Source organism: Ammospiza nelsoni, chromosome 1, assembly GCF_027579445.1.
Source record: "Ammospiza nelsoni isolate bAmmNel1 chromosome 1, bAmmNel1.pri, whole genome shotgun sequence".
NCBI lineage: Eukaryota > Metazoa > Chordata > Aves > Passeriformes > Passerellidae > Ammospiza > Ammospiza nelsoni.
Window position 1 is genome coordinate 42,092,418 of NC_080633.1, and position 14,116 is coordinate 42,106,533.

At 40.1% G+C, this 14,116-nt stretch overlaps 1 protein-coding gene across 1 annotated transcript in view; it reads right to left on the reverse strand.

Annotated features, from left to right (window-relative positions):
• The window catches only part of OSBPL10 (oxysterol binding protein like 10), a 113,731-nt gene that overhangs the window by 7,968 nt on the left and 91,647 nt on the right, over positions 1-14,116 (reverse strand). Inside the window, exon 8 of the mRNA XM_059478386.1 lies at positions 8,201-8,684. Coding sequence (XP_059334369.1) covers positions 8,201-8,684 — 484 coding nt within the window. The remainder of the gene's footprint in view (positions 1-8,200; positions 8,685-14,116) is intronic.

Here is a 14,116-nt window from a genome sequence, read left to right on the forward strand (position 1 = left end):
ACGGGCATGGCCAAAGAACTGTTCACTTCTCCATTCAGTTAGAAACAGCCATGTCCTCCACTAATTCCCTCTTGATGTTGTGAAAGGCTCTAAGTCTCTGTGGCTACAACAAGAAAACATGGCAACTACAAATTTCCTATTAACTTTGCTCTTTAATTTCCAAATGGCTGGTTTCTCACATAGGCTTTGAAAAAATCGTGCATAATCAAAGAGGTGCCCAGCAGGGCCACTGCTCTATCAGTACCAAGTCCAATGTCCCTACCAGGCAGAGAAAATTACTGGTAATTCCATCTCTTTCTGTAAAGGTTCCTCCATCCTCAGCACCATAAGGCTGTAACTAAAAACAACACACAACAGCAGCAGTTTTTCAACATTACTTGGAAGTTGCACAAAGAAAGTTGCTTTCCTGATCAGACCTTTGCAGCTTCCCCTGGGGCCAAGGATACAACTCTATCCCCATAAAAACTGCAGGTTGGTCTTCAGGATAACAGGACATAAGCCCAGGAAAAGAGCACCATAAACCTTGCACGCAGAATTAGATCATGCCAAATGTCTGCAGCGTATTTTTTACCAGAGTTTTACAGTCTTTTGTGTCCCATTTACTAACTGCCTAAAGGCAAAAATGACAGCTTTGAAAATATTTTTTCACAACAGGGACTGAAAATAACCTATTACAGGAAGAACTCACAACCCAGAAATATCTTGAAAAAAAAAAAGGAAAGTTATTTTGACACAGTAATAGTATTGGTTTAGTAGCAAGATAAGCTTGAGCCCATTTGCCTTCACCCTGGGGCAGGCAGGGGAAGAACACACTGTTAGTGGTATTGATTAATCTATCTGTTTAAGGGAAAACTGACACTACTTTTTCAAAGTGGTGTCACATTTAATGAAGAAAAAGCATTAAATAGGAGCACAACACTACTGCTGTCAATATGAAAATACGCCTTTAACACTGCATGGAAACCTAAATTTAAATTAAAACACACTCCAAATTAAAAGCACAGAGCTCTAAGAGAGCTCTGATCGTGAATATTGGCTCCAGCTAACAAAACTAAATACAAGCACAGGAAACTGCAATTCGTCACTTCTGCCTTCTGAACTATTTCACAGGAAAAGATTTGCAAACCAGAACAGCTCCATGCAGTTGTTCTCAGAACCTCTGCAACCTCAGCCTCCCAGCAGTGACACAGGCGGCATGTTCCCTTCATCAGCTCTGACACAAGGATCTGGGAGTGCAAAAGCACACAGAAAAGCCATGTCTCAAAAGGACTTTAATCATTCAGTCTTGGCAAGCCACAAGTTCCTTGTGTCACATGCTGAGCCCTCAGCAGCAGGGACAGGCCAGGAGGACACAGCCACAGCACAGAGACACATTTTGCCTCCAGCTTCCTCGGCTTCACACCTGCACAGACATCCCAGCTGAACACACTGCAGGGAGGCTGAACTACCCAGCCCACCCTGGACATGCAGACAGGAGTAACTCATACTCAAAAAACTACTCTGGCTATCAGACTCATTAAATGGATGCTACAATAGCATTAAGTTAATAAAAAACAATTGTAGGATCACAGAATGGCCTGGGTTAGAAGGGACCTTATAGATCATTGAGTTTCAATCCCCCTGCATGGGCAGGGACACCTTCCACCAGACCTGGCTGCTCAGAGCCCTATCCAACCTGGCCTTGAACACTTCCAGGGATGGGGCATCCGCAATTTCTTTGGGCAGCCTGTTCCAGCACCTCAATACCCCAACAGTAAAGAATTCTTTCCTAATATCTAACCTAAACCTACTCTCATTTTAAAGCCATTCCCCCTTTTCCTGTAGTTACATGCCCTTGTAAATAGTCTCCCTTCCCTCTCCCATCCTCGTCTGACCATCACTGTATGTGATGTTCCTCATGTGAGAGGAAACTGGTATGATAAACACAATTTCTTTATGGGTCAGCATAGGTTTGCCTCTGTCCCCCGATGGGATCAAGAGCTTTTTCTCCCTAGTCAGATGGGAGGGGCTCAGAGCTGCAGCGCTGCCAAGCACATTTAAAGTGCAGAGCAAACAGCAGCAGTGACCTTCAATGTAAATATTTAACCACCACAGCAGGTTAGATATTAAAAACTGAACCCAGCTCTCTTGGCAGTATTTTTAGCACCCGGTAGCATATTTTCTGAATTCCTTGAACACCTGAATAAATACATTTTTTAATGAAGCGCTATCTCACTTGAAATGTGACTCCAGCTCTATAATTACACTCTAAAAGAGATTAAAGGGCAGATCTGAAATACCCATGACTTGATAATACTTTAATATTAACTTGACTGTTTTGCATTCCATTGTTCACAGAGCTCACATGCAAAACTTTGTTTAAATGAAGCACCACAAACACTGTGGCTGCAGCACCACATTGAAGAGAGACCTGTGCTCCCTTAGGGGAGAGGAAGCCAAAAATTGCACTGAGATTCAACATTTGTAACAGGTACCACAATTTGAAGTAACTCCCCACCCTGCAAAGTGTCAATCTTGAGAAATCAAAAGCCAATTAACTGAAAGCTAACAGTTACTTTACAATGTGTCATTTTTACATCTGCTCATAATCATTACATTGCAACTGATCTTTAAAATACACAAGCCATTTTTCTTCCTTTGCTTCCTTGCTGTAAGGGATGATTCAAGTTTAGTTCGAAAATGGCTATAAGTAAATACACATGTAAAATAAAACACATGTAAAGCTGTAAAATATTCTCCCATTTTTAGTTTTTTCCTCTCATATCTAAGAGTTCTTTCAAAAACTTCCAATTCCTTTTAAAAAAATCTAAAGTATTTATGGGCAACAATTACACAAGGAAGAATACACCAGACCAATACTCTGGGAGGAGCAGTGGATTTAGTAATCTGGTTTGTTAGGAAAAAATGCTACAGAGAAGGCTGAATTTGTTAAAAAACATTGCAGGGTATTGAAATTCCTCCTTGAAATGTCCTCAACACCATTTACTCCTCCTTTTGACTCCAGCAATGTATTCAGAGTCACACCCCTATCCATGACCCCTGAGCCTGCACTAAAGGAAGCGATGGCCTGGCATATCACTCTCCCAGTTTGACTCTTACACGTCCCTCACTGATGCTGCAGCTTTGTGAATTGATTTCCCAGTAACACATATTGGCAAAAAACCCCAGAGGAGGCTCTGGATCGATAGGCTGCAGAAGAGACATGTGGGATTTAATGCTTCCCACTGCCTGCATGGAGATCAATCTGAACAACAAATGGCACGTGGGACACCAGGGGCCTGGGGCAGCTTTCCCATTTAAGCAGCTCTTCACCCTGTCTGTGTTTCTGGTAACACACAAAGAGGAGCAAGTTACGTGTAGGATGAGCCCTACATGGGTGTTGTGCATCACCAACTGCCCAGATCCCCACAGGAAAACAGGAAATGCCAGAACTGGGCTCTTATTGTCTCAAACCTTCCAGGCAGCTGTGCTGAGCACTGCTCATTTTTCAAAGACTGGAATCATTTGCTAAATTAGGTAATGAGTGCCATGCTATATGAAAATGGTTCTAAAAACACTGGGCTAAAAATATTAAAGCAAAAATGAGTACTTAGGGAAATACTTAGGTAGCTCTAATTGCATGGAGCAATCAAGCTTTGGGACTGATAAATTTTAAGTCACTCATTTCTCAGTACTAGAAATTATAGATCTGTACATCTATTAATACATACACATACATGTATTTGAACAGCAGAAAAAAAAAGAGGAAAAAACATTCATTGCTTTCTTTTAAATTTACCCTGAAAGAGCACTGAAACTTTTACCCACCTATCAGATCTTTTCTAGTTGATTTCATTTGAGAAAAAATAATTTTTGAAAGCCCATATCTCACTACTTTTAAAAACATTTAAAATAGCAGAAGTGAAAACATCAAATGTAACTAGCCACTTGACAATACAGAGCAATCCATTGAAATGTAGTTTATGCTCTCTGCAAAATTAACCCATAAATCAAAGATGACACTTTTGGTTGGCTTTTGCTGCTCTGAACCAAAATCTAAGAGCAGAAAAGGAACAGGCACAGCTGACACTGAAGTGTGCTCACCACAGCACCCTTACCTCAAACCAGTATCATTTTAAAGATTCTATGGACCACATAAAAACCATTTAATATTTATATTGACTTTCTCATCCTTTGCTAATTTAAATCTTAATGTGACCCTGTTCATTAGAGCCTCCTCTCCTCCCTCACTCTTTCATTAGTACATAATTAACATTAACCAGAATTAGGGACTGCATGCAACCTCAGTTCTTTTATGCAAAATAACCTCTTTTCTATTCCAGGTGGCTTTCTCATGAGGAAACTCAGTGCTGACTACTCTGAAGAATGGGGGTTTTGTCATATAGCAAAGAAAAGTTGCAAGGTTTCATTAGCAAGCCAGATTTAGAGCACTCATAACCAGAGATGAAGAAAGGTTAACATATAAAACAGCTCCCCACATGGATTTCCAGCAGTGCTCTCCCAATTGTTCTGCATCTCTGCATCTGATACTTACTTTGAATCAACAAACAAAAACCACAGACAGAGAAAAAAAATCTTACTCACTTTGAGGTGTGACACACACAAAAAATCACACCACTGAGACACTGAGCTGTAGCCTTTGTGTGCCAAGACCTACCATCCTTAACTCCCCTAATCCTATAAATTCCTTTATAAACCCTTCATGACACTCTATATCAGCTTCTAATAAAAAACATAAAAAGCAATGTGCTCTATACATCTAAGGACTTGCTATAAAAATATGATTCAAAGCCTCCACAGACACGTTACCATTACCATATTCTTCACACACTATAGGTCCAAAAATTCAGTACTACTCTATTTCTGCAAATAGCCAACTGCAGTAGAAAAAGCTCCACTGAACTATTGGAGGGACGCATTGGATTGTTCAAAACACACCCCAGTTGCTTGTATTCAACATTAGGCTACAATGAAGTTTCTGGTCATTGTCACAGAATCACAGAATGGCCTGGGTTGGAAGGGACCTTAAAAGTCCTCTTGTTCCAAACCCTCTGCTGTGGGCAGGGACACCTTCCACCAGACCAGGCTGCTCACAGCCCCATCCAACCTGGCCTTGGAAACCTCCAAGGACAGAGCATCCACAACTTCTCTGGTCAGCCTGTTCAGACAGAACTGTTGTGATACATATCTGACTAGAACAAGATGGTCACTCACTATCACTAAATTATCCAACGCATTAATTACAGTTCTCTAGCACTCTGTCTGGAAGGATGTTTTCCCCCCTCTCCCATATCAATTAGTACTGATTTAATCTGTAGTATAATGAACCTAATATTGAACCAACAGCAGAATTATTTAACCCAAGACTCAAAACAGACACAGGTATTTTAGAGGCATCGAGGAAACTGTCTTTCAAGTAACATGATGCCACATCTAAAATCCTTTCTGCTCTTGCAAAGAGTCAAAGACCCACACATGTATGTAATTTAACTCCAGCAACAGGCAAAAGAAAGTGCTGAATGTTCATAATGAGGGGGAATTTAGGGAAAAAAAAAAAGGAGTAAGACACAAGACAAAATTCCAACAATAGCACATAATTAGTTTGGTCATCCAATAGCAAACAGTAGCAAAAAACCCCCACAACAATTAAAACCCAGAGATTTTGAGGATCCATGAGATGTTACTTTGTCTCTCATCAAAAGTAGGATCTCATCAAAAGCAGAATGATATTTCATTCCCCATAAACTCAATCTGCTTTTAAAAGATTAAAATAAGATTCTACAACCTTACCAGCCAACCTTGGTGTGCGCAGTTCTCTCCAAGGAGCTAACTTTAGTTTCTACCTACCTTAAGTAGCTTCATGTGCCTTCTGACTATTAGCACCTTTCCACAGCCCAACTCACTAACTTTGCTAGGCTAATTCACCCCATATGAAATGTTGCATCTCTAATATGTCCCTAAACACAAAAAATGTCAAATTAAATTTCACATTACTAAAATTATTAGGCCCTGCACTACTAGGCACAAAAACACAGGCTTAGATTTTCCACACTTTTAGTCCAACAGCTCCTTTTTGTCAGTTCAGCAATCTATTCCCTGGTACTCACACTGACCTCAATCTACTACAGAATTTATACTTATGTAGCACATAAGAAAGAAGCATCTGCAGTAGATTCTAACTTTTGCACAGCTTGACAAATTCACACACCAACTTAATCAGGAAGACTTCCCTGGACCTAAAATAAATAAACAAAAAAAAATTTAAGAAAGTGCAGTTTCAAGTGAAGGAACTGCACTGCAAAGCTGGCATTTTAAACTGAGGCTGCCAAGCTTAGGCTTGCTGTTTTCAGATGACAGAAAGGCCTCAGTGGTACAACTTCTTGCTGCTCATTACCAGTCCTCAACATGCAACAAAAATGCTTGGGCTGCACTGAAGTGTCTCCATCACTTCCCAGAAATGCTGTCACTGTGAATGTCCCTGCTCCTGCACTGCTTACATGAACAAAAAGATGAATAGTAACTATGAACTGGTGAACCCAGACTTTCTCCCAGCATGCACATCACAGAGCCAGCAGCAAACCTTGGAATTAAAGAGTTTGCTATTGCAGATGTTCCCCAAAGCCTGCCTCCACTCCTGGGACGTCTCCAGGATCATGAAAAAAAGAAAGAGCACAGGGAGGAACTGATTCCCACAAGCACACATGAAACAGTCCTTGGGGTGAGTGAGTAAGCAGTTAATTCTTAGACCCTTTCTCTCTCAAAACTGGTACACATCAGGACTTTGAAGTCTTAAATAATCCCCACAGTAGACACCCTCAACTCCAGGGAACTGTGTGCGCTAGCAGCAAGAGAAAGAAATTTCCCTACTCCTACATAATCATAAGTGACTTTGTGTTTAATTTTATTTCCATTAAATAGTTCCCTTCACTCAGCAAAAGAGTATTAGAAACGAACATGTACCAGAAAAATGCAGAATGTTAAGCCAGTGACTCAGGCTGGCAGTAGTACAGGCAGGGGACAGACAGACAGACCAATTTCCATTCTGACACTCCCTTCCCAACTTCCTTAACTCCGTATTCAAAGCAAAATACCTAAGCCACAGGAAGAAGGAAACACAAATGCTAACACAGACTTTATCACAAGGGTATCAAAACCAGTAGTAAGGAGGTTTCATGCCTCTTCTATTAAAAAAAGGAATAAATTGCCATCAGAGAAGGAGCAACTGTAGTTCTTTAGTTTTAGATAGTGGAAATAGTCTTTAGTTTTAGATAGTGGAAATAGTAGAATATACCTGTATTTTTTCACCATAGTTATTTCATTGCTATTAAAAAGCAAAGCCAAACCACTGCATTTCCTACTCCACTTTTTTACTGCCTTTAATACCATAGTATTTAACATAATGGTGACAAAAAGAAGCAAGCTGTCTTCATACTTCTGAGACTACAGTCCAAAAACTATTTAAGACAAAACACTAAAATCCATACATAGAATCTTACCCTCAAATGGCCAAAGGTACTAAATTGCTTACAATCACACTTATCTCAATGCATTAACAGTCAGTGACAACACTGGTACAAGTGGTGCATCAGTTCAGATCATCCATTAAGGATTTGTTATAACTCCCTTTATTTCTGAACTCAAGTTGGGCAATGATTTATCACAATGCAGACTGCATGTGCATGATATGGAAAATCAGGATTCACACCTCTACTATGTGACATTCTAGAAAGCTTATGAAAATACACTAACTTTCAAACACTACAGAAATCATGATTCTTTGCAGAAACTATGAAAAACAAATGTCAGATTTATGCAAAAATGCATTTCTTCTCACTGCTTTGTTCCAATAACGAACACCAAATCCCATATTACTTTGAAAGTGACCAAAAATTATCTCACAGAATATGCCATTATTTGTCATTTGCTCTTATGACTTAATTATTTCTGAAGTCTGGCCACATAAATTACCAGTCTAATCAATATAAGCACACATTTATATATGCAATGTGCATTTCACATTCTGTCTGGACAGCAAAAGGTTATATGAATCCTACAGTTTTAATTCCAAACTTCACAAAAGCAAACAGTCATAAGGTTCAAATGAAAGGTCAGAGGGAGACCAAGTAGGAAAACATTTGGATTTCTGTTGACACCCAGAAATATTAGCTAAAAGAAAGCAGAATAAAAGCACATTTCTTACCTTCACCTACCATAGAAACACCTATTGACATGCCCATGAACTTGCTTTTGGTCCATACGTGAGCGTTCACACACATTTTCTTCTCTTTGCACTCACAGTAAAAGCAAGATACTGGCGGATGATGAGACACTTGTTCAGCTACAAACCTCAGCTTGTAGCATGAGGACTGGTCCTGGCCAAGCTCCTTGGCTGAGTCCTTAGAAACCGTGGAGGCACCATTAGTTCTGAATGCTTTCACTTTATCTCTAGGCACATCCCACGAGCAGTGAAAGGTTTCACCAATTATAGGGTTATAGGGCTTCTTGGCAACTGCTCCCTTTCGGCCTTCGTGAAAAGCTGTGAGATAATACTCCACAAAGCAGATAATCCTTTCCTCGGGAGTGGCTCCAGCTGCAATTGACAAAAACAGGTCTGGATGGGCCATGAAATTTGCATACATCTCCAGCAGGGATCTTTTCTCCAAAATAAATGTTGGAAGCACTACCTGTATGTAAAGCAGACAAAGGCATATATGATTTCCCTGTGATCACACTACTGAGGGGAAAGGGGGAGAGGGAACAGTTAGGACAGCTGTAATTCTGACCCTGCCAAATTTTGGGATAGCATATTTCCCTCCCATGCCACAACAATTTAATATTCTTTGCAGTGTAAATAATGAGTGAAGGAAAAAGCAGTGGCCTTGATACCCGTGCAGGCTGCTTCCTGAGATCATCATGACTTTCACGAGCAGCTCACACAACAGGGATGGGCTGTTCCATGCACATGGAAATCCACCTTTTCCTCTCCTCTCAGTTAACAAACCAGCCATTGTTTTCTTTGTTTACAGGACACAAAAACATACTTTGATATAAACTAATGTACACTAAATATCAACAAACCAAACTAATCATAACCCTACAAAAGGGGAGGGGCACACCCTCCCAAACCACCTGAAGATAAGTATTTTATATGAATGCACCCATCACCAACCTCTAAGTGGTGGAGAATGTAAGGGGTGCATCCATCACTTCTGTCAAACATCTCTGTCCCGTATTTCACTCCTGGGCCCCTGACTACCCACTCTACATGGATTATGTCCCTTCCAGCCTCTAACAAACCAACCTAAGGATATTCAACCACAACCAAATATCAAGTTTATTTCCAAGTATAAAATCATCCCAAGGAGCCTTCCCAAGAGGCTGTAGGTAAGAAAGCAGTCCCCATCTGCCCTAGAGTGTCGTCATATGTCATGTCCCCCCACAATTCCCAAGCCAAATCCCCTGCCATCCCTAAGATCTCCTGTGTCCCCCAAGCCCATGGCACACCCCCCAGTTTCAGACGGTACCATGTCACTGTGGTGGGCCCCTGCATGGCTTCGCTTTATTTAAGATGAGTTGGAACACAAACTGCACAAACCACTACATTCATGTCATGGGAATAGAGAGGCTCCCATGGGCCCAGAAAAAAACCTGGGGCTGAGCACTAGGCAGTCTGCCCTGGAGGGAGCCAGCCCCAGGTGACTTGGATACAGTCTCAAGCGCCTTCTCCAGCAACGCAGATGTTGCCAAGGTCACTCACTTCACAGTAACATTTTGTTGGAATTTTCCACTGAAGGATCCTGGAGGGTACTGCAAGGCAAACAAGGGCTAAGGAACATCATTTATTTCTCTCCCTTCTTTGCCCCCATGCTCCCCACTTCGTGCAGGTCTGTCGCAGGGGAGCTCACGGGTTGCTCTCACATGACCAAAAGGAATTTCTGGCACACACAAATTTATCTTATGTGAATCCAAGTGGCTCAATGATGCCAGATGCAAACCTGCTGTCCTCTATTACAACAACTCTTCTACTTTCCTCTTTAAATTTTCACTGCATTTTCACTTTAAATTTTTATTTTTTCCCTTTCCCAAAAGCAAGGGTTATTTACAGCAGGCAGGGAGCCACTGTTTGTCACAAACACATTTGCTTTCCCCCTGCTGGTCCAGCTTGCTATTCTAAGTGGGACCAAAGCACAGATCAGCCCTTTTGGATCCCATGGATAATGAAATAGAAGCTTTCAAACTTTTATTAATCATTCAGCCCTTCTCAAAGAGAACTTGTAAACAGGAACAAGAATTCCAGTCACAGCAGCTCGAACAGAGTCTTTACAGCTACACAGCAAGCCACAGCACCTCTCTGCAAAAACAGAGAACTGCTGTGTCTGGAAACTTATCTGCTTATTGGCTCTCTCCTTCTGTATTTTATATTTACACACATACAGCCCTTTATAGGCTAATAATTTTTACAAGTTTAGATATAAATCAAGCAAAGTTCCATCTGTAATATTTCTCTGACTCTACTCTCTAAGCCTTGAGGACTCCACATGATTTCTGCTACCAACCTATTGAGACCCTGAATGATGGAGGACTTTAATTTTACACTATTTGTGGCAGACTGAGTGCTAATGACAGCCTACAGTCCTGGTGGTGTGACAGTGGCAGGCTGAGGAGATTGGTTTTCAAAATGAAATCTAAAACTTTGAAGGCAAAGCAGAAAGCCAGTAGAAGGGGGTTTTTTTATTATTTTTAGCTCTTTAAACAATTCCATCTTATTTGCAGCATTCTCATTCTGACCATTATTCATTATCCAATATAATCTTTAGGAAAACACAATTCAGCAGTTGAAATCCTCAATTCAGGATCTCATTTTAATATAAATTATACACTAAAAGATCAGGTTACAGGATGGGAAAGTGACAGCAAAACATACAAAAAAATCTCCCCATATTTTCTGTCTAGAAATACCAGTAGTGCCTTTGTGAGTTCACTGCAGAGACTTGAAAGGGCAAACTCATTTGAATAAACAGCACTCTGCATCTCACTCTGTCCAAGAGCCTCTCTCTAAAGACAGTGACCTTTATTAGCACAAACAGAGGAGAGGAAAACTGCAGACCATCCTTCAGATGATGCAGATTTTATGGTACAACACTAAGACTGCCGTGGTTTCATCCCATTGTCATGGTCACAGAGTCTTGGGATCTCCTCCCTTAAGTCCCAGATGTGCTCTTTGCTCAACACAGCTACAGCAGCACTGCCACCAGGTGAGATGTGATGAATCACTGACTCTAACTATTGAGTTTCAAGAATCAATTTTAAATCTGAGTCAGGCCTGAACTCCAGCTCAAATCATCTTGCTTTAAAAGCCTAACTAAGCTGGAAATTAAATCCTCAATTGTGGCAGGAACAGATCCACTGAATAACTGAATTGTTTCCACACAAGGAGGCAGAACTATGAAATAAAAATATTTTACTTTTAAAGCTTACACAACTGCAGTATTACAAAATATGCCTACAGAACATTGCCTTTTATCAAATAATCTCATAGCCTCAAAGTTTCAATATGCAACACCACCACACACTAACATAGCAAAAAGGAAAAAAAAAATCACACCAATAGTTTTTTTTTAATTGGCCCTATCTTGATTTCTGCAGAAATAAGAAAAATAGAAATAAATAAATTTGCAACTGTACAGCTTTCTTCTTGCTAACACCAGGCTGTTCAGCACCTGTGCTAGCACTCCAGCTTTTAAAGGAATGAGGTTTTCAACTCTTCTGCAGCCAGACAGAATGAAGCGTCCAGAAAAATACACTTAGGACCTATGTTCTTTATACTGGCTTTGGGCAGGACTACGAATTTTTCTTTTTTTTAATTGCATAAGAAGGCAAAACTAATTTTTTCCTCTGAGAAAATGCCAGCATGACAACCATTTGGACAAAAGAAACACTCTGGAAGAAATACCAAGTTGCTGAAGTCTGAAGCAAAAAAATCACCTCACCTCATTCTAAAATGTTAGAACAATCTATTCTTACTCTCTCTCAGGCTTCAGATGAAAAGAAAGCAGTTTAAGAGGCATTCTTCCATTTTCATTGAGGTTAAAAAGACTATACTGGTTGAAAACTTTATTATAACTTCCTAGGTTTGAATTCACTTAATTAGATCTGAATGCAACTGAGAAAAATGAGCACAATGTCTTAAGAATTGAGATATTTATTCCCACTATTATTTACAGTGAGGAAAAACATGGGTGTTAGCATCATTCCCTAATTTCTTTAGAAATCCAGCCAAGGTACCTCATACTGAGATATCCTTCTCTTAGAGGTGTAAAAGCTTTCTTTCCACTGTCATCTGTGCCATTGTGAGAATAAAACAAGCTATTTCCATGCCACTTACATTTTAAAATTGCAGGGTAAAAGAATATTGGCAAGCAAAGTAAAAACTTATGACATCATGAACACACCACAATGTTAATTTACAACAGGCTGACATTCTGCAGAATTGCTGGCAGCTCTTTTACAAAGAATGGCAGCCCTTTATTTGTAGCACATATTAATTGTGCAAAGGAAGGTAAGGGAATGCAGGGGAGTGATCACCCATCTGTACAAGCTGTTAGCATTAACTGCAATCCATTAGATGCCATTTGCCAACAAAGACTGTTAGTGGGTTTTGGCCCCATTTCTCATTTTTTAAAAGTCTGAAGAACAAACAATTTAGAAACTTGCTTTTTTTCCCCAGCAATTCTAGTTTTAAATGAGGCTGAAAGTCCTATCCCAGTCTGAAGCATCAGATGTGCACCACATTCTGGTGCTGTGAACTGCTCCCCACCCAACTCTCTCCAGTAGCTGTTGAAGTCTATTTGGCCACCATGAAGTTTAGACCATTCTAGCAAATCCCCACACAGATTTGATACTTCACTGCAGGTGTTCTCCTTCACAGCAGTTTTTACTCCTTAACTCCTCACTAAAAGGCAAAGCAGTATGACACATTCCAGAAGTGAGGCACCTCCACAACATTAACGTGGCTATCTTCACTGTGGGAAACTGCTGTCAGCACAGGCAAGGCCATGGCTAACATAAGGATAAGATGCTGTTTCCTGTGATATGGAATGTGAAGGTAATGCTCATGCATCCAGAACCCAAAACCACCAAGGGCTCAGAAAAAGCTGTTTGTTCACGTGAGTATCACACAGCTCTCAGAATGAACCAAAGACACAGCCCTAGGGAAGAAGGCACAGGAAATGGAAACGTTTTCTCTGATATCAGCAACAACTGTGCCACAACCACTTCCAGCAGAAGGTGATGAGCATCAAAGTGCTCTGAAATCTGACTTTTAGAACAATAATGAAAAATGGAAAGAAGTGCAGCCAACAAACTCAGCTTTACTGTCACATGTCAGTGGCCCTAGGGGCCTCATGTCAGTAAGCAAAGTTGATAAAAAAAGCAGCCAGCTGTCCTGTATTTTTTTTTAATCCTCAAAATGGGCACATGAAAAGTGATGTGCACATGTGGCATGTCTCATTAATACTTATCATATGTGTATTCATGCATCACACACACTACAAACAGATCTAACTCTGCCATATGCCTGTAGCTCTTCTCATTTCAACATTTATCATTATCTATAAAAACTGTGCTCTAAGAACACTATATAAGAAACAGGTCATCATATATGTATTTACCTTCATATTTTTCTTATAAGTGTCTACTTTTCTCTTACTTACAGGAATTTCTCTTACTTACATTAACTGTGTGTCTTTGGGTTTTGCCTACTCTGCCATGACAAGATGATGGTGAAAATCAGGAAAGAAAAACCTTGTCTTTAGACAAAGACAAAATGTTTTGAAGACACAAGAACCACGGATAAGAAATCTTAGCCTAGTTTGAACATTATGGACTCAAGACAGCCTTAGAAAAACAAGAGAAAAAAGAGGAAGAGCTAAGTAAAAGTGAGAATGTAAGAAAAACAAAACCAAAAATGAACTGTATATAACCCCAGACATACTAAAAAGTGAGAGGTATAAATTATTCAAAATGAAATTATGAAACTTTCATTTTATTTAGAATAAAACATTCATTTCTGTGCAGCTACTCAGCAACAGAACACAGAATTGCTCCGTCTTAATAT